This window comes from Zootoca vivipara, chromosome 1 (genome assembly GCF_963506605.1).
Source record: "Zootoca vivipara chromosome 1, rZooViv1.1, whole genome shotgun sequence".
Classification (NCBI taxonomy): domain Eukaryota; kingdom Metazoa; phylum Chordata; class Lepidosauria; order Squamata; family Lacertidae; genus Zootoca; species Zootoca vivipara.
The window spans coordinates 47892315-47919809 of NC_083276.1; the positions used below are offsets into that span (position 1 = coordinate 47892315).

General features: G+C 39.9%; 1 protein-coding gene across 20 annotated transcripts in view; it reads right to left on the bottom strand.

The window, feature by feature from the left end:
* Positions 1–5502: 5502 nt before the first annotated feature.
* Positions 5503–27495, bottom strand: part of GPHN (gephyrin) — a 273273-nt gene continuing 251280 nt past the window's right edge. For 2 of the 20 annotated variants that reach the window (XM_060274140.1, XM_060274146.1), the window contains exons 18-24: positions 18297–18329; positions 15029–15116; positions 11679–11752; positions 10838–10902; positions 10288–10391; positions 9873–9969; positions 5503–7289 (exon numbers count right to left, since the gene is read on the bottom strand). In XM_060274140.1, the coding sequence (XP_060130123.1) occupies positions 7156–7289; positions 9873–9969; positions 10288–10391; positions 10838–10902; positions 11679–11752; positions 15029–15116; positions 18297–18329 (595 nt within the window). In that variant the 3' untranslated portion in view covers positions 5503–7155. The remainder of the gene's footprint in view (positions 7290–9872; positions 9970–10287; positions 10392–10837; positions 10903–11678; positions 11753–15028; positions 15117–18296; positions 18330–27495) is intronic. The other 18 variants (XM_060274076.1, XM_060274062.1, XM_060274057.1 and 15 more) reach the window with 14 other exon arrangements.

Below are 27495 nucleotides of genomic sequence, written 5' to 3' on the forward strand. Positions count from 1 at the left end.
GATTGGTTGACTGATAAGATTAGAGTTGTAAAGTTGGCAAGTTGCATTGGCATTCCATGGTTTCTCCCCAGAAATGCCAAGCTCCGTTTAGTCTTTCATGACATCAACTGGACGATGACCTCTGTCCTCAAAAGGTCCTCCTTGACCTGGTCAGGAGCAAATAGTGTACAAGTAACAAAGGTTTGAAAAATAAACCAACCTCCCCTGTCCCCAGCAGGTTCTGAGGTAATAATACCTTATTAGCATATTTCAGTCTAGGAAAGGAGTCCTTACTGTCTTTGCTTTGTAGCCTTTTCTAGGCTAGGACAAGGAGGATAAGGAGATGTTGTAAGATGCAACCAAAACACCAAGACACATTACTATTTCCTGATGTAAAATTTTAAATATTCTGGTGCTGTATGCCACATTTGTTAATATGGCAGACAAAATTTGGTGTCAGACACCAGATTTTGTGAAGAAATAAAAACAGTAAAAAAAATTGTAAGCAGGAAGTTAGAGTGGAAAAATGAACAGAAAAGTCTCTCTCTCTCTCTCTCTCTCTCTCTCTGTGTGTGTGTGTGTGTGTGTGAGAGAGAGAGAGAGAGAGAGAGAGCTCAGACGCTTGAACACACATGCTATTCAGAAAAGTCATTTGAGGTTCAAAATGCAGCTTTGAAAAACAGTCGGCACAGCAGTGATACGATCTTGTTTTCATTCTGTCCTTAATTCCAGAATTGCAGACTCCTGTAGAGTAGATACCAGTAGAAATTTAGAATAATTAACAACTTCTAGAAATCTTATCAGGATCAGGCTAGAGTTCCCCTTGCTGAGCTCAAGAAATGATATCTGTATTGAATTGTGCAGCAATCTTTGTTATTGACCAGAGTTTCCAATTGTCTTTTCTATTATGAACCAGCAGCCTGCCCCTTACATTCAACCTTCTTCCAGGTCTGTCAATGTTATGGAATTTACGAGGATTTTAAAAAGATCATTTTTTTGTTCTTTTTCTTTAGTGTAAATGGTTTATTTAGGGTAAAACTTGACCATTGTTTGTGTTTTACTTTTTGTTTTCAGCATAGCATATTTCCATCTTCAACTGATTGACAAAACAGTGCCTCTGTTGTGCTTTTCACATCTCAGTTTTCTCCTAGATAGGTCTCTAATATTGAGCCATTACTTCCAAAAATCAAAATTGTCATTTTCCTTTTCTTCATCCACTATTTTTTTCAACCAGTATTCAAATGCAGTAATTGTTTGATCCAATTGGGAAGTGTAGTCAGTTATAGGGTATAGAATATGGCTATAGATGACTAGCATGAATAGAGTTTAGAAAAATAATGATCCACAATAATGATGTGAGATTTAATAGTACGTTATACACTATGCAAGTGCAAATATGCTGAACAATACACAACTGGCATATTTTCGTGGATGGGAGAGAGATTTACAGGCCGCAGGGTAGAAGTGACCTCCTCTCCAGAATAGAAGACTATGCTTGTGAAGATTTACATTGGCTAATATCTTCCACACACCATATGCAATTAATATAAAGAAAATTGGGCTTGTAATCAGTAAGATTTGGTGTGGTGATGTAAAACCAGAACTAATTAGGAACTGAATTTTTTATAAATTTAAATCTTAAGAGAATATACTGACATCACTAATGAATGGCTAATAAACGATTGGTGGAATATCATGTGTAACAAGACTAACATTTTCAGTTAGCAATAGACATCATCATCATCATCTGAGGCAGATTTGACTAAATCCTTGATAATAAATCTCTTAATATTCTGATCAAGCACATGGAAATTCTTAGGAGTTTAAAAAACCCTCATCAACCACCTTCTGTTTTCACAGCTTTCTCTGACAGCTAAGTTGAAGAGTTCATTACGTTTGTGATTTTCACAATACCGGTAGCACTGGCCAGCTTTCAGATGATAATTTTTAGCTCTAGCCATTTCCCATAAGCTTTGAACTAGTGACAAATGAAAGACTCAACACCTATTAGCAAAACCCTTAGTCATCCAGTTCTGTAAAGGTGATGTATTATCTCTTTTATGTGACATGAAGGCTGACAGAATTTAATATCCTTCTACAACAGAGAATGAAAAATGAAATTGTTGTAATAAGAGACTAAGAAATAGGTCTAGAAAAAAAGCTGTTAGGTTAGCTCATAATTCTGCTCACTCAGAAGATAGTGTGGTAAGTGTTCCATAGATGAGTCCTGTGTTTAGGTAGGAAGGGTTTTGGTACCAGCTGACCCACAGGCAGAGAGGGCACAGCTAGATTTGCAGAGCTTCAGGAAGAGAATTAAGAACTACTGAAAAGCATTTTGAAGTATTCTCATGACAAATATTACAAAAAAGAGGACAAGAAGGAGAAAAATCAAAGAAAAATTGAGATTATAGGAAAAAGTCTATTACTTCATCCACAAACATATTTTAACTTTTCTAGTAGTTACACTAGATTGAAACTAGCATATGCATTCTTTTGACCAGGTCATGTAGAAGAGCAGCAAATGTCACTTAACATCGACCATTTTACCTAAAAAGTATCTGAGTAAAAGGAGCCAAAAACTCCAATATTATGATATATGCCCTATAAAATTTGTGCTACCTATAGTTTAGAACCCAAACCATGGTTTAAAGGTAGAGTGTCCACTTTCATCTCTTGTCTGCTCAGTACTCCAGTAGATGCAGCAGAGGTAGAGCAAAGGTCAGCTGTATCCAATGTGCCATGAACGGAATTCTGCTCATGAAATGGGAATTCTCCTTTTTACCTCTACTCAACTTCTCAATCTGCTCTGGAGTGTTCCCCAACACTCCAGAGCTGCTTTTGAGGGCATGTGTGGGGCAGCAGGGGAGAGGAGAGGAAGTGCATTTTGCAAGTGGAAGTCACTTGCCTACCAGAACAGGAATGTTGGATACTGCACATAATACAAACTATAGTTTGCAAAACTGTTTCAAACTATGGTTCCTGATTCTGGTTTGCTAGCAAATAGCAAACAATGGTTGGTCTATTTAGATGGCATGTTAAACAATAGAACATACGTAGGGAAACCCACCCTATGGTAGTGCATCCCATGTTCCCAAGAAATTGCAAAGGAAGCCATTAAAATTCAACACACAAACTATAATTCAGAAGAAATCTGCCCTTACTAGCCTAAATAAACCTAAGAATATAACAATTCTTTCTGAATTGCACCACATGAGCATAAATACATGAATACATTTGAAAGAACACAAAGTCAGCTTCAAAGTTGCAATCATTCTCTCCAAGGCAGCCAGTACATCATCTAGAAAAAAAGAAAAGAAAACCTAGGACCAGTGAGATCCATCAGCTGGTATCAGGTGCAAACACATACACTTAATTAAATAGTTTTGAGCCCAGTAATTAGTTCTGAATACCAGAATGAACTGATCTGCTATACACAAATTCATTTCTTGTTAGACCCACAGTTTTTTTTTTTTTTTTGCTGGGGGGGATGCAGGGGTATGCATAGCCCTAAACATTTTGTGAATCTAATTTTGGACTCATTGAAGGGCGGCATTTCAATATGAGTAGGAAAATGAGAGTACTCCTAAACATTTCTTTAGAAAAAAAGCACTAGTTAGTTATTTCAGCAGAATACTTTGGAGCGTGAGTTCAGTATTTCACGTAATCCCTGTTTCTCATCTGTTTCTTCAACTTGGCTCCAAGTACTCCTTCCACTCTGCCTCCCAAAACAGCCTTATTTGCACTGATCTTGTCTTGGCCTTTGTACTATGAACTCACCTCATCTTGGTTCCTCTACTTGGCTACACTTTCTGATACGGCCTTTCTGGTTATTCTTGTTGTTCACCAATGTTTCTGATTAGGCAGAGAACTACCCCTTTCCCAAGGCAAGACAGCTTTTATTTTATTTATTTATTTGTTAAATTTCTATACCGCCCTTCATCCAAGGATCATAGGGCAGTTTACAGTATGAAGTCACCTTTTCTACCAAAGATAGAAAGTGCAGGGTTTCAACCTAATTTTCTTCATGTGAACCCTTACATTCTACCTGGTCATCTGGGAATTGTGTTGGGCTGCTGTTGGGCTTCCAAGCAGATAGTGCTACATATGTAGCTGGCACAATTTTGGCAGGGATGGCAGTTCTAGGGTCATTGCACTGTTAACTTGAAGGATGAAGCTGACAACTAAAGGTTAATGCCAGACTTGTATTCTAAAAATATTTAAGAATTAGCAATAGGTATAATATATACATGATTCCCCACTGAAAAGGGCTAAAAGTGTGGAGAGGAAAAGTCACTTTGCCTGTCACCATATTTGCAGTGTCTTCGTCTTCTCAAGATTTTCTTCTTATTGCTGACACAAAAAATGATCACACAGCAGGAAAGCATATTTTTCATTGGATCAGCTGGATTTTTTTGGCATTGTTTTGTTCAGCTATGCATTCATGAAAGAGTTTTGCTCAACTGTACAATGTTTGGTGATATTTTTATAAATTAATATTATAGGGAGAAGCATAGCCCCACTAATAGCACAAGGGAGGAAATAGTGCCAATAAAGACTGGGAGCAGTATTTTCTGGAAAATAATGAACAACTATTTGTAAACATGAGCTTCATTTCTAATTCAGCAGTTAAGATACAAAATCCTGTAAAAGAAACACCACGTACATCTTGAGCTGTCTGAAACTGTAACGTAGCCAAACTCTCAGTACACTATTGGGCAGCTTACTGATGCCACAATGATGAGTGTACCAGAAACACTTTTGCCACAGCTTTTCTCTGCACAAAGCTTCAAGTATTTTATAGTCATTAATAAGTATAGTTAATGCAGAAACGAGGATGGGTAATTATCTAAATTATAACCATAAATAAAAGAATGAATTAGGTGCCCTATGCACCAGACAATATCATACACAACTGACAATGCTATATTCACATAGTTGGTTTATGTGACAGTTGTACTGTGTACAGGGTACTTTTTATGTGAGTCTTTTTTTTTAATGTGAGTCTTTTTGTTTGTTTTTTGTTGTTTTTTAAAATAAATATTGTTAAGAAGGCATAACAGCAGCCTATTTGTATGAAGAACTCAGATGAAAATCTATTTCATCATTCCACATCTTAAAGACAATTCTTAAAACTGTCTGCCTGAATTACCTGCATTTTTTTACTTAGTAGCCTGGAAAGTAGCCTGGAAATACATCTATTTTAGCCTAGTGACTTTTGGTATACACCAGTGTTTCTCAACCTTTTTTGGGCCACGGCACACTTGTTCCGTGAAAAAAATCATGAGGCACACCACCATTAAAAAAGTTAAAAAATTTAACTCTGTGCCGCCCTATATTATAATTATGACTGTAAGAAACACTTGCCAAATATTGCTTTCCGGCGGGTCAGTGTTGTGTATTGGCGGCCGCCAGGCTCGTTTGCACTGAGCTTTAGGAAAGAGGAGGAGAAATATTGCTTTCCGGCAATATTGCAAATCGCCCTTCTCGTCGCCGCACGTCGCGGCACACCAGCCAGCGTCTCGCGGCACACTAGTGTGCTGCGGAACAGCGGGTGAGAAACGCTGGTATACACTATACTTTAGTTGCAGCAAACTGTTTCCAAAATAAACAATTGTAAAAGTGAAGAGAAAGTTGACAGAAAGAGTAGTTGTGGCAATCAATGTTGCCATTTCTACACTTGAATCTCAGCTCATTATTTGAGGACTTAATTATCTGTTAGCATTGTGTCTTGGAGCAATGATGTCAATTTCTTAGGACCAAATGTTTTAATTAAATTAAATCTCAATGTTACTCTACTCTATGTTACATACTCTAACATAGGTGGCATTGACTATAGCCTACTTGGATTTTATGACCTGGATCCAAACAATCTTGTGCATAAAAACTAAGTGCAGGATAGTAATGGCCAAATTCCCTTTCCAGCTATGTCCTCTTCTGCTAAGTTTAGCCAGACTCCATAGAATCCCACAACACCCAGGACTGTCTTTTTTCAGGGATGTAAAGGACTGGATGGGGAGCACCCAAGTAAGTACTGGTATGTGTGTGGTAATCTGCATGCGGTCCTTTGGATCCCTGTCTATTTGTATACATCAGTGCAACATATTCACTTAAATTTTGTCCAGGGACCCCAGTCTAAGATTGCAGAAAGAAGAAGATAGCACTTCATTATTATTTTTAGAGAGGTCTCTACAAAATCTCTTCATTGGCATCCTCTTTGCTCAAATGTGTTCTTTAACCATAAAATCCCCACCTCCCAAAAAGAAAGGAGAGTTATTTTCTCTTATTAAACAACAAGGCTAACACAGTCACCTTTTAAATAATGATCCAGGATTTTTTTTTATTCATTTAAGTTTCAGTATCATTACAGAAAATGTTATGGTACAGAGTTGTTTAACATTAGTATTTCTTTTCTCATTTAATTTCCACACGAATGCTGGTAACACTAATATCTGTACAAGATCAGTCTTTGATTTTTTAAGATTTTAATTCTGTACATTTTTAAATGTATTGGTTAAAAAGGCTGTCAGCACTTAAGGAAGCAATTTTTGTTGTTTGTTTAAACAAAAGGTATCCAGTTACTGCCCAATAGTACTGAGCTGGGTGGCTGCTGGGATGACAGATATCCCTGAACGCGCAGCAAGGGGTGAAAACCTCGGGGCTTGGTCGGGTTCCCAATGCAGCCACTCTGCTTTTGGCACTGTGCACATCAACACGAGATACAAGATAAAGAACAAGCAGAAGCTTTCTGTGAAGCGGTTATGAAGCATACTAATAAGGGAAATCCAAGTGTTGTCTACGCTAGTATAAATAAGCAGACAGCCTTGTTTTAAGAGCATAAGTAGTTGTATCTTAAAGATGAGAAAAAACACAAGTTCTGCAGGCACCTACTGCTGTCTACTAAAAGCTACCGCTATCAGAACTAGCATTGAACACACAAAGCAATTGCAAGAAAGGAAAAAGTTGCTTTGATATAATCAGAATAGATTTCTTTAAGATTTGTTTTTAAAGTTTTTTTTAAAAGGTATTTATTTAAATTCATTTGAAATATAGTTCAAGGTGTTGACTATACTGATCAACTTTTATCCAAATCAGAAAAACTAGCTGTGCCGTTGCATATTACAGGATACAGTCAATGATATGTGGACATGCATCAAAACTTCTCTCTTGCTGGTGACATCATAGTCTTCCAATGACCATGACATCAACCACCTCGCCCTTATGAAGTTCCACATACTGCTCTGTCTTTGGAGGTAGCATCAACAGTCCATTGGCACTGCGCATACTCATCAGACGACTGCTCATCTGGTTCCCTACAGAAAAGCAAATACGTTTTGTTAGCAGGTTAAATGCGACAGAATAGTGCAGCGTATGAAGCCAGTTCCCAAAAATTAATTTTAAAGCTACAATGGTCACAAATGGTGAAGATCTGTTGTTTGAAGTAAAATGTGGACAATATCCAGGAACTAGATTTCTCTTTCCCCCTTAGAATTCTCATGCAGAAATGCCTTTTTACCACATTTTTTTTTTATATTAAGCTTGCACATTTTAATTATCACATGCACCACTTTCCTAGTTTATCTTCCAAATAGCCCCATACCGAATTACAATCTGCACTAGGATGTGTCAAAAATAAACCACTACAGCCCTACCCCCAAATTTATTTCACATGGCATTAGCCTTAACATTTAACATATACCTCTCAGAGATGATAGCGTTAAATTTATGTTATTTCATATCTAGCAGTTTTAGGCACATTATAAATATTCTAGTATTCCAGAATCTGAACACTGGTGTGGACAAAGTAGTTCACATATGAGGTTCCTGTGCAATTTTTAGCAATGGTTTAAAATCTTCTAGAACTAAATAAGCTTCAAAGAATACACTCCAGAATCTAGATTTTTTCCCTCCATTTTCAGGATCAAACTTAAGATATTGAGTTTTATTAGAAAGGAAGCTTGAGTTTGAAGTGGGCAACTTGTCTAATATATGTCAGCTTTTTCTCCTGAGCTGTGCAAGGTTTTAAAAGCTTATAGCGTCTCTCATTATCCCAGACATTGGGTAGAGGTAAAATGGAGGCTCTCTCATTGGAAGTGATATTACAGGTAATGTCCAGTAGTTATGTAATACCTCACACACTCCTAAGAAGAAGAAGTCTTGAGGTGCTGACAATGAAGGGAATTAAAATATTGCTAGAAATGATACATTGCAGTCTGAACACTAGTAAAACTTGTTTTCCCAGCAATAGAAAAAAAAGCCTGAAGGGAAAATATCTGTAATCCCCTACAATATACATTGAGTACAAATGGATCATTCCCAACCAAACCATACTCAAGACCAGGGCTTTTTTTCAACCAGAACTCCCCAGAACTCAGTTCCACCATCTCTCAGGTGATGTCTGGCACCTCTTTTTCTGGAAAAATAACATTGTTCAAGACCTAAGTGAGCACAGTATGCCAGTGAAAATGGGTGAAGCTTCTTAGTTCTCAAGATGGACACAGTGGCCATGAGACCAATGCAGCCTTCATCAACCAGATGTTTGGGATTACTATTCCCATCAGTCCCAGCCAACATCTTGAGGGCACCAGGTCGGTGAAGGCGAGTCTAATGTCTATTATTGCTGTCTTGAGCACATTCTTGAGGAAAGGTAGTGTGTGCATGTATGTGTACGTGTGTATCTATATATATGCATCTCTAAGTATATATATAAACAGTGGTACCTCTACTTACGTTCACCTCCGGTTACATATCCTTTGGGATACGTACGCGGCAAACCTGGAAGTATTTTTCCAGGTTTCGCTGCATGCGCAGAAGTGCTCTACCGTGCCGTGTACACATGCGCAGAAGCGGTCCCTCCGGTTGCGGAAACCTCGGGATCCGACCGGAGCTCCAGAATGGAACCCGTCACAACCAGAGGTGCCACTGTATATATTTATCTGCATCTGTCTATCTATATATCTGTATCTGTATTTATATATTTTAGGGGTAGTAATATGGGCTCCTAGCCTGATTTTCATAGTTTGGGCCTTATTATCTGATACAATATTTTTTTCTTCGTATATCCCAAACTCCTTCTTCTGGAATAGTAGTCGTGCTGGTGGTAGTATCCATGTTCAAAGAACAGGAAGCAATAGTATTTGAAGATTTTGCTTCTATAGTGTTAAACAACAAAACATTGGAGGGATTCAATGTTCTATTCTGATTGTTCTGTTACTGCAAGCATTTTGGTTTGCCAGACAGAACAATCCCCCCTCTCCTACCCCTGCATGCTGTTCTGTGGGTTCTCCTATCCCTCCATTATCAACCTTGGGGAGTGCAGGAGGAGGAGAGGGTGGAAGTGATGCTGCGCAAGTGAAAGTGCATTCACAGGGCTTTTGCTATTGAGATTCATTAGTTGAATCCTGCCCATTATGTGTGAAAACTAAAGTACAATGGAACCTTGGTTTTCGAATGTAATCCATTCCGGGAGACTGTTTCACTTCCAAAACATTGGAAAACCAAGGATCAATGGGCTGGCTGCAAAGTCAATGAATTTTTTTTTTTAAAAAAATGCGTCTTGGAGGCCGTGCAACTTCCAAGATGTGTTCTATGGCCTTTGAAACTAGGGCGGGGGGCTGTTTTGTTTTTGTTTGTTACTACATCGTGTATTTTTGAGATTTTATATTGTAAACCATCCTGTAATCCTTGGATGAAGGGTAGTATAGAAATAATCATAATCATCAACACCATCATCTTAGCTTGTGGGAAGATAGGCTGGGACTACCTTTCACATGATACATGACCATCACAAGTAGAGAAAGCACAAGTCATTCATGGTTCCTTTTGTTTCTCCATATTCTGCAACCTGTAAACTCAGAAGAAGCACAAGAAATAGAAAACGATTGTAAATAGCTAACCTGTACTTTGTGCCCAAGGCAGTGGTTCTTGGTGATGCCAAGTCAGTATGCACCGATGGTATTCTGGACGAGGGTCCAATTTCACATCACATGATAACTGTGGGAAAGCATGCACAGAAAGAAAATACTATGTCATGTACAAAGTTTGCAGGGTGGTTAATACAATGTTGGCTGTTTATTGAACAGTCATTTTGATTTGTTTGTGGGGAAGATATATGACATAATGGCAAGCAATTATTATCTCAGTTGCTGTGTTTGTAGTGCAAGAGCACCAAATCCACTTTAATGGTGCAGCCTGAATTTTCCCATATGTGATTGACACCATGTACAAAAACGGCAGCAGTCGGGAACGGTGCACACCAGTGACTACACAGAGTGCCTCAGAAGCTCGTTTTATATATATTTAAAAACTCACCCTGGCTTTTATGATAGTGGGACGAGGATCCAGGATTCCCTGCATCTTCCTCAGTGCTGGGACAACAAAAAGATTGCAGGTAACAACTGCTGACACAGGATTCCCTGGAGGAAAAAGAAAAAAAAACCCAACAGTTGATAAATCAGCAATGTAGAATTATTTAGGGAATGACCCCCCCAAAAAAAGTTGCTTTGCTATATAGCTGTGCTAGGAACAGATAATATATTTTACCTGCAGCAGGGATAGTGAACCAGAGCCCTCCATATGTTGTTAGACAATTCCCATCACCACTGACCATTGCCTATGCCTAGGGGTGACAGATGTTATAGTCCAAAAACATCTGGAAAGCTGCAGGTTCCCTTCACTAGAGCCATAGGCATTGTTACATATTAAAGATGTAGCAGTATACAGTGCACAAATGTGAGATTACAAAGATTATTCATTTAGGAACTAGAGGTCCAAACACATGCTTTTGCATTTTCTTTTGGATTTTGTTTGTGTTATCCATGAAGGACAATTATAATTATAATTATAATTCAACGAACCTTACCTGGGAGTGCAAATATTATTTTTCTTACACCATCAATATCCAAAGTTGCAAAGGTTGTTGGCAACCTAAGAAAAAAAGTCAGCTGCTAAAACTATTTAACAAAATTTGTATATCACTTAATTCTAAACAGACTATCTCTAAGCAGTTTATAAAGAAACTAAAAAAATAAAATTATACCTTAAAATTGTCAATAGAAATCAATGTTAAAAGCAAGTTTATAAATAGCAAAATGAATATCAACAGTTCAAAGAATTAGATGTAACATGGGATGTTAAAAGAAGCAGCCCTGTGTCTCCTTCACCTACCTGCCCTGTAATGCTTAGTGAAACAAAATATGTGTAGTAAAGTTGATATGTCCCCTGTCCCCTCAAACAGCAGCCAGGCCAGGGGCAGAGAAACTCTGAATGTGATCATGATGTGTAATGGGGAGAAACTGGAGATGCATCCTGCTTTGGTCTTTGGTCAGTGATTGATTGGCAATACATCTGTAAGTGACAGGGGATTAGAGTTGTGTGTTTGCAGTGAGGTTAAAAGACTTAAGGAATGTTTCAGGAGGAAGGTAGATAAAGGTAAAGGACCCCTGGATGGTTAAGTCCAGTCAAAAGCAACTATGGGGTGTGGCGCTCATCTCGCTTTTCAGGCTGAGACAGGTTTCTTCCTACAGACCTTTTCTCTACCCCCTCTTTAGACCTCTCCTCTGCCACTACATAGTTGTAAAATGTTCCTGAAGCCCCAAACCTGTGTCTGCTGGCATTATAGGAAACTCCTTCTACCAGATCGGACTATTTTGCCTATCTGGTAGTATATCCAAGACCATATCTAACTGGGAAAGATTACTCACCCTGGTTTCATAAAAACCCTGCCAAAGTGAATCTGAGCGTGAAGATCAATGTCCAGCACCTGTTTAAGATAGTCCTGTTTTAAAAATAAAAACAAAGTTTTCAAGGTATTTACAACATCTAATTATTCAAAAGTATTAATTAAGATATGTAGGGTGACACCTTGTCCAGTCCTAGAAGTTTTATTTATTAGGTAAATTTGAATCCTGCCTTTCTATCGAACGGCACTCAAGGTAGCCAACAAAAAAAAAAAAATACACCAAAACACATAAAATACAATAAAATGGCAATCATAGATCTTTTATTACTGAACCCCACTTGTCATTCTAAGAAGTTGGATGTTGATGCTTGGGGGGGGGGGTCTCAAAATTCATTAGCATGTCAGAGTGAAGTTTACTATCAAAATTAACTAGATAAATCACTAGACCAATTAAGAATGGACATTAATTGTCACCCACAGAGGAAGAATAACTAATATGTCAATCCTTTCCACATGTGGGCTAGTTCTGACCAGAGTGATCCTTTGCCTGGTGTATTGAGAGACAAAGGGATCCTCAAATTACATGGGTTACTTATGCCACATTATTAAAACTGAGGCATTCCAGAGTTATCCCATATTTAAAGGTTTTTCCAAACAATTATTGAAAATATGGCACAGCTTCACAAGCTCATCTCACCACTTCTTCAATTCTATTTAGATGACAAAAACATTCTACCAGTATTATTATTATTATTATTATTATTATTATTATTATTATTATTTATTATTTATACCCCACCCCTCTGGCTGGGTTTCCCTCGCCACTCTGGGTGGCTTCCAACAAACACCAAAATACATTAAAATATCACAGATTAAAAACTTCCCTAAACAGGGCTGCCTTTAGGTGTTTTCTAAAAGTCAGGTAGTTGTTCATCTCCCTGACCTCTGATGGAAGGGCGTTCCACAGGGCGGGCGCCACTACTGAAAAGGCCCTCTGCCTGGTTCTCTGTAGCTTTGCTTCTTGCAGTGAGGGAACCGCCAGAAGGCCCTCGGCGCTGGACCTCAGTGTCCGGGCTGAATGATGGGGGTGGAGACGCTCCTTCAGGTATACAGGACCGAGGCCGTTTAGGGCTTTAAAGGTCAGCACCAACACTTTGAATTGTGCTCGGAAACATACTGGGAGCCAATGTAGGTCTCTTAGGACCGGTGTTATGTGGTCTCGGCGGCCACTCCCAGTCACCAGTCTAGCTGCCGCATTCTGGATTAATTGCAGTTTCCGGGTCACCTTCAAAGGTAGCCCCACGTAGAGCGCATTGCAGTAGTCCAAGCGGGAGATAACTAGAGCATGCACCACTCTGGTGAAACAGTCTGCGGGCAGGTAGGGTCTCAGCCTGCGTACCAGATGGAGCTGATAGACAGCCGCCCTGGACACAGAATTAACCTGTGGCTCCATGGACAGCTGTGAGTCCAAAATGACTCCCAGGCTGCGCACCTGGGGCTTCAGGGGCACAGTGACCCCATTCAGGACCAGGGAGTCCCCCACACCCGCCCGCCCCCTGTCCCCCCAAAACAGTACTTCTGTCTTGTCAGGATTCAACCTCAATCTGTTAGCCGCCATCCACCCTCCAACTTCCTCCAGGCACTCACACAGGACATTCACTGCCTTCACTGGTTCTGATTTAAAAGAGAGATAGAGTTGGGTGTCATCCACATACTGATGAACACCCAGCCCAAACCCCCTGATGATCTCTCCCAGCGGCTTCATATAGATGTTAAAAAGCATGGGGGAGAGGATGGAACCCTGAGGCACCCCACAAGTGAGATCCCAGGGGTCTGAGCACTCATCCCCCACCACCACTTTCTGAACATGGCCCAGGAGGAAGGAGCGGAACCACTGTATGACAGTGCCCCCCGCTCCCAACCCCTCTAGACGGTCCAGAAGGATGTTATGGTCGATTGTATCAAAGGCTGCTGAGAGATCCAGCAGAATTAGGAAACAGCTCTCACCTTTGTCCCTAACCCGCCGGAGATCATCAACCAGTGTGACCAAGGCAGTTTCAGTCCCATGATGAGGCCTGAATCCCGATTGGAAGGGATCCAAATGGTCCGCATCCTCCAGGCGTGCTTGGAGTTGTTCAGCAACCACTCGCTCAATCACCTTGCCCAAGAATGGAAGATTTGAGACTGGGCGATAATTGGCCACATTTGTCGGGTCTAAAGATGTTTTTTTAAAAAGCGGTTTAATGACCGCCTCTTTTAGCGGGTCTGCGAATACTCCCTCATAGAGGGAAGCATTTACCACCCCGCAGAGCCCATCGCCCAGCCCTTCCCGGCTCACTTTTATTAGCCAGGATGGGCAAGGGTCAAGGAGACAGGTGGTCGGTTTCACTCGTCCAAGCTTCCTGTCCACATCCTCGGAGGTAACAGATTGAAATTGATCCCATGAAACATGACTAGACAGGGCTCCAGCACTCTCCTGCCCCAGCCCTGCTCCCACGGTGGAGTCTACCTCCCTCCGAATCTGAGCGACTTTATCCGCAAAAAACTTGACGAAGGTGGTTCGGATAGATTGCGAACCACCTGGAACAGTCTCCTGCTGCTGTTTTCTGCAGATGCAATAGAAACGGTGAAGAAGGTCCTCTTCGCCGTCGCCATTGCCACTTGGTAGGCTCGAAGTTGAGCTCTAGCCCGTGTCCGGACTGATTCAGAATGAGTTTTCCGCCACCGGCGCTCTAGCCGTCTCAGCGACTGTTTCATCGCCCTCAGCTCCAGGGAAAACCACGGGGCTGTCCGGGCTCCATGCAATCGGAGAGGGCGCTTCGGAGCCAGACAGTCAATAGCCCTAGTTAACTCCACATTCCAGCGGGCCACCAGGGAATCTAACCAGTATCTAATAGTTTGGGGTAGGGGGTGGTAATAGCTTAGCAATGGGTTACATAACCCTGTTGCTCTTTGTCCTGTTAAGCAACAAGAAGAAAATGTATCTTTGGTCCTCAGTGACGCAGAATATCTAAAAGCCTAGCAGCGACGAACAATGGTTACCCTTTCTTTTATACATTTATTTCTGAATTTAACACCTGCCCTTCAATGACCAATTGATATTTCCAGGGTGGCTTACACAAGAAAAGAAAAGAAACAACAAACCCTTTAACCCTGGAAACCCTGTTCTGTACAGTAGAGTACAGGGAAAAAATTAAGGGTTTTTCTTTCTTAATTTGGAAACCTTTCAAGTGGCCTCCCCACAATTGGAGATTCAGACCCTGCTCAGATTCCCTCTGTTATCATTAGCACTTATCATTTCTGAATATGTTTTTCTTCCTATTGCTTCATCTCTGGCTTAACTTCCCAGCCCCACATAGTTTTTGCACATACCTTTTCACCCATGGACACACCTCCTGATGTGATGATTACATCAGCACGACTGATACCCTCATTCAAGGCATTAAGTAAATCATCTGGACTGAAGGAGAACAAAAGCAAGCAGATTAATGACCATTAATTTGTACATTTCAAGTACTTAAAAAAAGGGGGGGGGATACATACATCTCTGCAAAAACAACAACCAAAAAATGCAACCAAATGTAAATACATCTTTTTTAAGCAGGCAGAACATATTCTCCAAGAGTAAAACTATCAGAAACAGTAATTGAAGGCACAGTATTTTGTTTGTGTACCGGAAATGTTAACTGAATGCACAAGCAATCTTGGTATGCAGTTAAGCTAGTCCAGACTAATTCTGAATATAGCAATATTAATGTAGCCAGTCACATAGTGCATTACAACAATTCAGATGGATGGGCTACTACAGGATAACATTAGGCAGCAGCCAGAAAAGGAGGGAGGGAAGGAATCATAATAATTTACTTTACACCTTTCAGAGAGGTAATGAAAACCCCATCTTTACCAATGTTTTAATTTTTTAAATTTTATTCCCTACCATTCATGATGAATATCAAAACTATAAATGGTCTCAGCTCAGTTAATGCTGTTGGAAACTAACAGTGATTAACAAAATCTGTCCCAAATTCAAACTGAGCTGCCCTTGTGCTGCTGTTTGTGAGCTCTCATTCCTACTCCAGTGCAGCCCCCAGATGCAGTTGGATAGGGTTAGCTGTTCAGGAGGTCCTTGTCACATATAATTAGAGCATAGTCATAGCATCTATGAAGTCCACCACACCAGAGGTGTGTGAATTGCAGACTTCCTAAATTGGTTCCTTTTTCAACCTTGTTACTGCCTGCTCATTTTGTTCTCCTAGCATGTGTGCAGTAATTAGAGGAGATAGGGCAGCATTTTCCTCTCACTTAGTTCTCTGCTTCTGGGTGGCAATGTGGTTTGGGCCCAGAGACAGAATGCAAGCAAACTGATGTAGTGAGGTGCCTGCAGTCCTGTTCAGGGAGCTCCCCCCGCCCCCCCGGAAGGCATATGGCCAAGATGGCCGCATATCTTAGAGCTAGCACTGATAAATGGTATCTTGGAACTGTCTTGGTCTCTGTAAACATATACGTTATGAACTTTGAACACATTTGTATCATCGTCTGTTATGTAATATTCCAGATAAAAGGAAACTATGAATGTTAGTTATATGTTTTGAAAGAATTATCTAACCAACACCATCATAGAAACACCAAAAAACAATGAAAATGTATAAAGGGTAACTTATGAATGAACAGTTAAGACTACATAATGAACATGTATATATGTAAACATGAATGATAGTCACTGTTGTGACAATTGCAACAGTTTCTCCAAACATCTCAACTGTTAGATCAGATCTAGAATGCATATCATTTCATACTTCATCATTGAAAGAATTATCTGCCATCACTTTCCCACAACGGTTTCCTTCTTGTGTAGGAACAGACCTGCAAAGATTCACTTCCAAAGTTCAAACCTATCAGCATATGTTAAGAATATGGGAATGATCCACTCCCACTGTGAGCATAGCTTCCACATAGGCATGGGCGTAGTCAGGATTTATTGGGGGGTGGGCAGACATTATGGGGGGGGGCAGAACCAAGTTATCTGCAATGTAATTCGTCAGTTAGTTATTTTTATTTACTTGATTTGGGGGAGGGAGCTGCACCCCCTGGCTACACTCATGCACATTGGAGTCCCGTTTTTTTCCTTGGCGATGTATAAGACCATTATGTGGAATGGGAGGTCTTTGTGCATCTCCAATATCTCTCCTCCTCACCTGGATACAAGTTACTTGTGCTTAAAGTATGATATAGGGATCTGGAGTGGTGGTAAGAAATGAGGAAGAAATTGAAATTATAATTAAGGTCTTCCAGAAAAGAAGGGTCACCCAACAGAATGAGATGTCTCTTTGGAGAATATGTCCTGAGGAATAACAGTAATTTCTAAGCATCTTCTCTAGATGCAATTGCCCTTCTCACAATAATGCAAATAATATAGTTGGATATACCAAAGTGAATAAAATCTACTAATGTCATGAGGGAAGTTAAAGATAGAATATAATGTCCATTGGGAGATCTAATATTAAGTAGAAAGGTCTTTAGAGAAGTTACGTTCAGAGAAAATTGCAGAAGATTTTTAATTTTTAATTAAACCTGTGTGCAGTAGTGTCAGGTGCAGCAGCGGATGGGGGATGCTGCTGCTCTCCTGGCTTCCAAACACAGCATGTTACTGATGCTTACTAGAAGGGGAGTGCAAGGTGTGGGAAGCTCTGTGTAGTGTGTGTGCATAATGGCAAAAGCAGCAGATTGGCTCCACCGTACTGAGTTCCCCATGCCTCGCCACTCCGGTAAGCACCAGCAACACACTATGCTAGGAAGCTGGGAGAGCAGTGGTGCTCTGCCTCCGCTGCCCCATTGGTCACTACTAGCATGAACGAATCGGTAACTTCAGGTACACTGAGTTTAATTTAGAAAAATGTAATGAAATACATCATTCTTGTAATCTGTATCATACAAAAAATAAACATGCACTACGGAAAGCTCAATGAGAACTCCCTGTTTATATGTAAAGTAGCAAGCCACACTTCCTTGGAACAGGCAGGATTTGTCTTGAGAGAAGGCCAATACACAGAAGGACTATGGGGTAGAAATCTGTATGTTCTGTACCTAGAGATGTATTTTTCTCCCACCCAAAGTATCCCTGCTGGGTCATCCCTGTATCAGTGATGGTGGACAAGCTGCGTTCTCACTGCAAAGTTATCACAAATTGCAGTGATTTAGTTTTCCCCACTGGAATGAATGGCAGCCATGGATGAAAGGAAAAGTGTGTATGCAGGGATATCAGTGACTTGGGGACTAAACCTGTATGTTGACACCGGCAACCCCAGGGGCAGATTCCTTCCTCTTTAGCTCTCTTCCAAATTACTGACCATTTTCTTGTACAAATAACTGAGTGAGAACCATGATGAATCACATGATCCCACAGCATTATCTATATAGTCTCAATTTTAGGTTTCCTTACTTGGTCATAATGGTGTGTGCTGGAACCCAGGAACCAGACACCAGGCTGTAAGGGAGTATGTGGGAAGCTGGCCTCACTAGGGAAATTCCAGACCCCTTTCCATATATATTCAAGGCTGTGGGATTTTTTGTTTTTAGTCTAAACCCTTTAATTGCAGAGATATAAGGAAAAGCATGCAGGAACTATTCTAGCTGCTCCTACCTTCCAGAGTTCTGGCCAATGAGTTCAAAGGTACTGAAAAGCACAAGGTATATTTTTAAACTTTGAAAGATTTGAAACTGTTTTTTTAAAAAAAATATTTAATACAATTAGATACTTGTAAACATATATGGCAATGTGTACCTAGGTTCTGGCTGTTCTGCATCAATTCTCTTGCTGTATCCTTAGCTCCCCTTGCCACAAAGTTTCTGACTACATACCTGCTAGTACCTGGTTTTATAGAGAGTCAAAATAATTGGAAGCACCTCAAAATCTACACATTGCTAACTGGTGAAAACCTTTTGTACAGAATAATGATCTGATAAAAAAATATGTTGCCATATCTGAAGAAACAAAGTTAATTCAAAAAAGGATTTGTTGCTTATATTATAACCCTCTTAATATAGGGTTCAGATAATCTTTGTGTGAGTTAATTTCTAATATGTACTTTTCTACTCTCCCAAATATACTCTCCCAAATATAATTTACGCCAAATGCTAATGCAACTTTTGGCAGTCTTTGGCTTATAATACAGCTAATACAAAGCAAACAACAGTTATGTTTTACTCACATTAGCAGACAGGACAAATTAGCAAGCTCATATGCACCCAGCCAGTATTAATTTTGTCTCTTGCTTCATCTGTCATACCACAACCAAAAAGCTGGATTTGGATTGATGGAAAATGGACAAGAGTATCTGACAAGTCAGCATAGCATTTGCAATTGCCATGCTATGATCAGGATATACCTGTCTCACATGACTGTAAAAACAAACAAGACAGGAATGCAATGCACACCTTTAAAGTATTTTATAAATTTTAATCTGTGATTATCAGGCTTGTTGTAAAAGATGGTTACAGACCACAACATAACACAGCATAGCCAACTGCAGATTTAAGGTTTTAAACTTTGCTCCAATGTAATGTATTTTCCCAATGAGTTTTTAACCTATGGTGCCTCATCCAGTGATTTTCTGTCCTTGCGTGAAAAGTTCTTGCTAGAAAATACACTATTTCACACAGCTTAGTAAAAGCTCCCACTAATTTTCCTTTTGCACTGCCACTGTCAATATTGAATGCTAAGAACTGCCAGTCATCTCATATGCCACACCTCTATATTGGGAACATCAACAGGAACATGGAGAAATAACGAGATAGGTGTATGTATTGTATCAATAGGTAAACAAAATGTTCCTGTGGATTGTTATACTTATTCATAATCTTTATAATCAATCTTTCCATAAAAAATTCCAAAGAGAGCTAATTGTAAAATCCATAATTAAGACCCCCACACTTATCCACAAACGAGTAAACAAAGTGACAATGTAGTTAGGTAACAGCAACTAGTTAAAAACATAGGGATGCATCCAATTAAGTTATGCAAAGTAAAATTAATGAAATTAATGGGCCTAAGTTTGTTGTTGTTTAGTGATTTAGTCATGTCCGACTCTTCGTGACCCCATGGACCAGGGCCTAAGTTAGTCCTGTCCATTAATTTCAACACTTTACTCTGATTATGACTAATGTTGGATACCAACCATAATTAAATTAGAAATACAGATTAAAATACAACAACTTCAACCTAACAGACTAAGTCTCTCTTTAAATTAAAAGGTTTTTGCCTGTCAGTGGAGTGAAAACTACTACAAACATCCAAGGAAAATCCAGGGTAATCAAACATAACAGTGAAATTTTCCTCAGTGCAATTAATGGTGCTTTTAAGATTGCAACCCTCAATTTAAACTTTATCACCCTCCCTCATGGGCAAGGGTTGCTCATGGGAGATAAGACAACTGCTACTCTGGAGAAATAAGACAACTGTTACTCTGGATAAATTCACTTGAAAATACATGTGAATAAATCTTGTATCACATATTTTATTACCTGCTAACTTTAGGAAGAAGATGTTTTTCGGATTATTTGTCTTTAAAAAGTTCTCATAGAGGAACTGACAGATGATTCCTGCGAGTACAGTTCATACAAGAACATAAAAGGTAAAGGGACCCCTGACCATTAGGTCCAGTCGCGAACGACTCTAGGGTTGCGGCGCTCATCTCGCTTTACTTGCCTGAGGGAGCCGGTGTACAGCTTCCAGGTCATGTGGCCAGCATGACTAAGCTGCTTCTGGTGAACCAGAGCAGCGCATGGAAACGCCGTTTACCTTCCCGGTGGACCGGTACCTATGTATCTACTTGCATTTGGACGTGCTTTCGAACTGCTAGGTTGGCAGGAGCTGGGACCGAGCAACGGGAGCTCACTCTGCCGCGGGGATTCGAACTGCAGACCTTCTGATCGACAAGCCCTAGGCCCTGTGGTTTAGACCACAGCGCCACAGTACAGTTCATACAAGAACATATCTATACTCAAATGTTTCCTATCTGAAGAACAGTAAAACTTAACGAGATATTCACACATTATTTCCCTTATAAGGAAACATGAACCCCGCTTTGCCTTCTCTAGAAGGCAAAGTAACCAGGACAGGCTGGGGGCTGGCTGAAGCAGTTTTCTAGGCTCAAATCTCTTTGTGTTTCCCTGACCTCCTGGAGAAATGGAGGAGCTGCCACATACTGACCCTTTGTTGTCCTTGGTGGCACAAGCAGTACCTCACTCTGGAAACAGCATTTGCCAAAGACTGAAGAGCAGTTGCTGCCAGGTGAGGCACAGCTGCTTTCTGAGAGCACAGAAAAAAGCAAGGGAGCTACAGTACTTGTGGAAGCCTTCTAACTAGTTCTGTCTTCCTCTGTTAGCTAACAGTGGAAGGGCAGAGGCAAAACAGGTGGAGGGGAAGGCAAAAACAGGTTCCTCTTTGACTCAACCCAATGTCTAGGTAGGATCATTTTGTATTATCCACATGCAGCTATCCTGATGAGAAAGTGCTTTGATGACTCTCCTGGAATCAAATAATTTGGTGCAGATACCGGTATGTTTGCTGTCATTCTACAGACTGTGAACTCTCCCCTACGCCACCTTAAACTGTCCATTTCCACAGTGCAATATCAGTGATTATTCAACAGAATACAATTATTGTGATAGATACTAAGAGCAGATTGATAATAATGATTTACACATCAGGCTCTATATCTTTTTATTTAAGATACTGTTGACAATAATATATGCTCTATAAGGAATGTGTGTGTTTTATGGAACTATGCATGTTGCCAATTAAGCACAGAACCAAGCTTTCTCTGGATAATTAGAGATCATTGCTTTCATCATATTGATATAAGGAAGCAAAGTACTGAGCTCACTGTGCTATATCTGTGTCTAAAATGCTTCTGAATCTATTATGATCTCTGTTATCTTTGCCAATCCAAGAAGCATCGCAAACATCTAATTGCTCCACTGTTCTACCCTTAATCTGTAGACAAAATTACCATGCAGCAGATGGCAGGTCAATTTTGTAACTAATTAGCAGCATAACAAAGCCAGAAGTGTGTGTGTGTGTGTGTGTGTGTGTGTGTGTGTGTGTGTGTGTATATATATATATATATATATATATATATATATCAAACTGATACAATGACACCATCACAGAAATATTAGATTATTTAAGATTGGAAAAAGTCTTACGAGTCCTTCTGGAAGTGACACTCTTGTTTTTCACCACTTTAAAACTAATGGGATGGAAATCACTTAATGAACAGATTGATTACTAACTGGTTATATAAGCGATATTAAAATAATCCAAAAATTAATGCTCAATACTTGGTAGAACTCTGCTTGGAAAACTTAATGAGCAGTACAGAACATCTTGATTGCATACATTATTTTATTAGGGCCAATTGCATTAAAATGGTAAAATCTGTTTTTGGACTGGATAACTTTTGACTATAGGTAGGGGCTCACATGATTGCATGCTCCTCTATAACAAATTATTTCCTTTCTGTAGAAAATTAAATATGAGGCAAAAAGGTTTTCACCTAGCTTTCTCCATGACATGCTGTTTTTCTGTGTGGAGCAAATCCATAGGTAGGAAAGGAGTGCTACTTTCATAAAGGTTCACAAGGTTCTTTCAGTCTGAAAGAATCTAGTATGGCTTTCTCTGGAAAGGTATAGTGTGGCTATAGTTATCCATACTCTAGTAACCTCTAGGATGGATTACTGCAATGCACTTTATGTAGGATTGCCCTTGAAGACAATCTGGAAGTTGCAACTACAGTAGAATACAGTAGCTAGGGTGTTGGTGGAAGCATTGAACTATTAGCATATAGCATCTATCCTCAAATATCTACATTGGTTGCCAATATCCAGTATCCGTATCCAATACAAGCTGCTTATGTTGACATTTAAAGCTGTGAATGTGACCCAAATCTCCTTCTCCCATAGCAATCTGCCTGCATGTTAATATCAGTTGGGGGGGGGGTCTCCTGGTGATCCCAGCATTAAATGAGACATATAGTGGAGGGGGCATGGAAGTACCTTTTTAGGGGTGGCTCCATGTCTCTGAAACAATCTCTCCATGGAAGTAAGTCTTGCCCTGGGCAGGAACTTAAAACTGAAGCTGCTTCTGGGAATACCACCTATGAAAGTTCTGGTGAGGCAACTGCCTTGAGCTAATACCACCTGAGTCCAGTATGCCAGCATGGGAGATAGTCAACATTTTTTGTCAACTTTTAGAGACATGGGCTAAGTCATTTTTATGCTGTTGCTAACTATGCTATTTATATAATTTAGGATAATGATTTTAATGTTTTTGTTTATTATGTATTTTGCTTTATTTTTATTTGCAAACTGCCCTGTGATCATTTTGGTGAAGGGTGATACAGAAATCTCTCTCTGCATATACAGTGGTACCTTGACTTACGAAGACGTTCTGTTCCGCGGCCGTCTTTGTAAGTCGAGGTTTTCGGATGTCGAAGCGCACGGCGAAAAGACTTCCGGGGTTGTCGACTTCAGAAGTCGAAACCTTCGGAGGTCGAATCGTTCGGATGTCGAGTTATGACTGTATAGTGATGTCATTTCAATCCTGACTCTCTACCAGCAATCCTGACTCTCCAGCAATCAGGTAGCCCAGGCACAAGTTTACAATCTTAATGGTACCAATTAAAATGAAACACCTCAAAAGTCCTCATCCAATAATCCAATGAGCATTTACAGAGACTGTTTTAACTGAATTTCCAGTAGAGTTTTACTTGACCTTCATTTTATTACCTCTCTTTGCTAGACTATGCTTTATTGATCCCTTATGAATTTTTTTCTGTCACTTGTTCATTAAAACTGGCAACCATCTCTGTTAGCATTCTCATTATATCATCACTCTGAAATATACAGTTAATATGAAGTCAAAATTAAGCAATATGGCATGACAGGACTAAGCACTGGGGACTGAATTATCACAGTCCTGTTCCAACTCAATTCTCTATAGATCATAATGTACTCCATGGATCATTTGTACAGTGTTCTCTTCTCCCCTAATCTTTTTACCCAGCTGAATCTCCCAATTACTGCAAGTCACTTTTCCCATATTTGTTATATTAATATTTGAAAATGCAATGATTCTTACAATTTAATACATCAACCAATTTCACTTTGAAGATTTCGCCTCAAACCTGGAGCAAGAGATCCCCTTAATTAGCCATTTTGCACTTGGCAACAGTACACATGAGGCCCACAGAGAACATGTTAGGAGTCTACAATATTAAACCAAGGTCAGTGTCTAAATCAAGAAAAAATAACTTGCTTATCAGAACTCAGTTGCTAGTATCAGTTTAGTCTAAGATGAAGGAACAGAAACAAAGTCTCCAAGTAATTCTACACAAGGAGAAAAATTGAGAGCAAATAGGGCAGATGTTCAGATATCATCTTTCCCACATTTCTATCTTCATCCTTTTCTTCAAGTCTTTTTGGAGATGTAATGAATATTAAGCATTTCACTGTCAGAGCTGGAGTTACCGTTAGACACACCAAGGCAATTGCATCAGGTGTCATGATCCTGAGACGGCATATCCCACTGCTGTGCCTACTGACTGCCACTGGAGAAGCAGTGAGAAGCAGTGAGCTCTCACTGCTGTGATTGCCTTTCTTCACCTCTCTGGCAATGGAGTGGTGGGGGAGGGGCAGGAAGCACCGTGGGTAGTGTTGGAGCTCCTGCCCCCACCCCCAGCACCAGAAAAATGAGAAATGGTGGCTAAAATGAGAAGTGAAATGAAACAACATTTCATTTGTGTGATCATTTACATAACTGTGTCATCAAATGGCTTAAGCATAGGAAAAGGGTAACTGAAGTCCCATCCATTGGCCTAGCTAGGACAACTGCCATTTGACTCCTCAGCTCCCAACATTGTCTCCATCCACAGCCAATCTACCAGGCTGCATCAGAAGAGGTCATTCCCCGGCCCCCACTTTTGCAGGGAATAACTTAGAAATACTTCCAATCATCATCTAAAAATGGGAAGTGGACATAATAATTAAGAATTGGTGCCTGTGTTTGTGTATTTGCCTATTCCTTTCTTTTTCCTTTTGTTATGTTTCTTGCAGTGTAAGCTATTATTTTTAATGGCATACTACTTCGAGTGATTTAGAAAAAAGCCAATATATAAAGGTATTAAATAAACAGACTCTATATATCTATATCTATAGGCTATGTAGCAGTTGAATATTTTAAAAAATGATTTAATGAGTATTATGGGAGATGAAAGTTAGAATTCTACACTCACTATGGTGGGCAACCATTTTCCTTGGAGGGCTCTATTGCCTTAGGGGTAATCTGTTTAGGATGCGTGCTAAAACACCCCCCCCCCACTCTCTTGCAAGGAATGGGAAGTGATGCTCTTATCACAGAAACATAGGAAACTGCCTCATAGTGAGTTATTTTTTATGCATACTTTTTTAAATTAAAGCTTTTTTTGATACAAGTTAAAGGGGAGGAAGAAAGAATGAAAGAAGAATAGAGAAAAGAAAAAAGAAAGAAAGAGAAAAGAAAAGGGCTTCTGATTTTTCTTCTGTCAGTTACATAAAAAGAATTATTCAAAACTTTAACTCCACAACACCATTCAACTATTCCACTTTCCATGAACCAGTATTTTTCCAATCTTCAAACCCAAATATCACATGTTCATCTTCCTTTTCACGCAAAAATGTCCAAAACAGGTTTCCAATTAATATTGATAAATGTCAGCAATAGTTTTTCTCTAATTAACAGTATCACCTTGGCCACCAACAATTTCAGCAACCATGCCTCCATATTAAATAATGGTAACTCTTTCCCACTCTGAGGGCATAGGAATCTCTCCACTGTGAACATACCGGTACATTGAAAAAGTATTCCATATCCATTGGTCTGGACTATGTTCTGTATCCAATTTCCACTTCCTGATGTATTTACCACGTTTTTCCAACCTTATCTATTCCATTTCCATGTGTGTTTCTTCCATTCTTTTCCCAAAAAGAATGCCAGGGATTTAATAGCTTTATTCCATGTGACCACTCCAAGTAAAACAATTTCTCTCTCAATTCCATTGATATCAGATAATTCAGATATATCCCCATCACTATATAACTTCATTTTTGTTTCCCAAAATCTCAGCTTTATCATTCAGTTGCTTCATTTCTCCATACACTTGTATAGTAGGTTCTTCCATTTCGTCAGATGTTCCTTCTACCTTTGCCATAGTTTCATCTCTCAGCCCTGCCATAGTTTCATTTCTCAGTCCTTTGTCACCTAGATCCTCTATGTCATTTATGATCCCATTTCACATTTCAACCATCTCTTGTTTAGTTTCATTCCTCATTTCATTTACTCCTCCTCCTAATCTTTGTCAATTTTTAATCTGTTTTTTCCTCTAAAGCCTCTATTTTTCTGTTAAGAGACTTTGTTAGCTCTGTCAGAATATCCACAGTAAGCAAGGACCCTGGAGTTCTCCTTCTTTATCCCACCTCTTTCCCCCCTTCTGCCTCTCTCTTTTCTCTTCTTGTAAGTGGCATGTTGAAGCCTTTCCTGCTTCACTTTTTAAAATTATTATTAGTTCTGTCTCTAAACAGCTTCTACCACTTCAGCAATTTCACAGCTTGCAAGACCTTAACTTTGTCACTGAGTGATAGCAGCTCTCCAGTGTTTCAGACTGGAGGTCTCTCCCAGGCCAACTTGGAGCTTCTGCGGATTAAACCTGAGAACTTCTGCATGTAAAGCAAACACTCTATCATTGAGCCACACCAGTTCTTCATGGCTCTTCCCATTCAAATAGACAGAGAAGCATTTAGGGCTGCTCCAGCTATTGAAATTAATATTAAAAGTTTAATACTACATTTTCTCTGAGTTTCAATAAAAAGAAAATTCTAACTGTGACCTCCTTGCCTTCATTGCTTTATCTAGGGGAGGGTGGGGGAGGCACAGCAGACAACTGCAAACCAGGGTCCACGTGAGGAAACCTGAGAGCTTGAGGGGAGGAAATACTGTGCAAGCCCAAAGCTTTTTTACCAACTTCATTACTCCTTTCCCCACTCAAGCTCCAAGATGGCCCTTCTTGATCCCTACAAGTCATCCCTCCACCCTCTCCAGCCAGTGTTCGTGGAACAGAAAGCAACTGGTGAGATTATGGTTCAGGAGGGGAGGTAATGTAGGAGAGGGGGAATACCTATCAGATGAGCCATCTGGGAGACACAGCTGTCTGGGAGATGCAAAACTGCATTGGGATTCCTCGTGGGAGTGAGGACATTAAAGCTTCTACTTCCTAGCGATCCCGATGCAGCCAAGATCGCTGCCCTTATACTGATACCAGGTCGTGATATTTTGCAGCAAGAGGTGAGGGGAAGGAAGCATTTGCAGCCAAGGGCTACATGGGGCCTGTGGTTGCCTGCATATGGTATTTGTGGTTAATAAGGAAAGAGATGTGTGTTTGTTGGGGGGAACAACTCTCAATCATATTTTAAGTGATTCAGATAATACAGTACAGGCTCAGTTAGCTTGAGAAAGGCATATACTAATGGAGAAAGCTAGGGAGGCAGTTGACTGCCTGCTAGTTGAATCTCTAGCTTGTGGCTCTTGATGGAACTATTTACTTTCAGTGACACTGACAATTAACATGCCTGATATGTTCTAAGAGTACAATACAGAAGTACTCTTATTGATAAAATCAAAATAAATAATAAAATAAAATAAATAATAAACTTTCAACTGTTTGCTTCCAGCACTTGTTTCAGATACAACTGAAGTGCTTCACGTTAACCATCCTCCAAAATAATTTAATGCTTTGAATGTAATTACA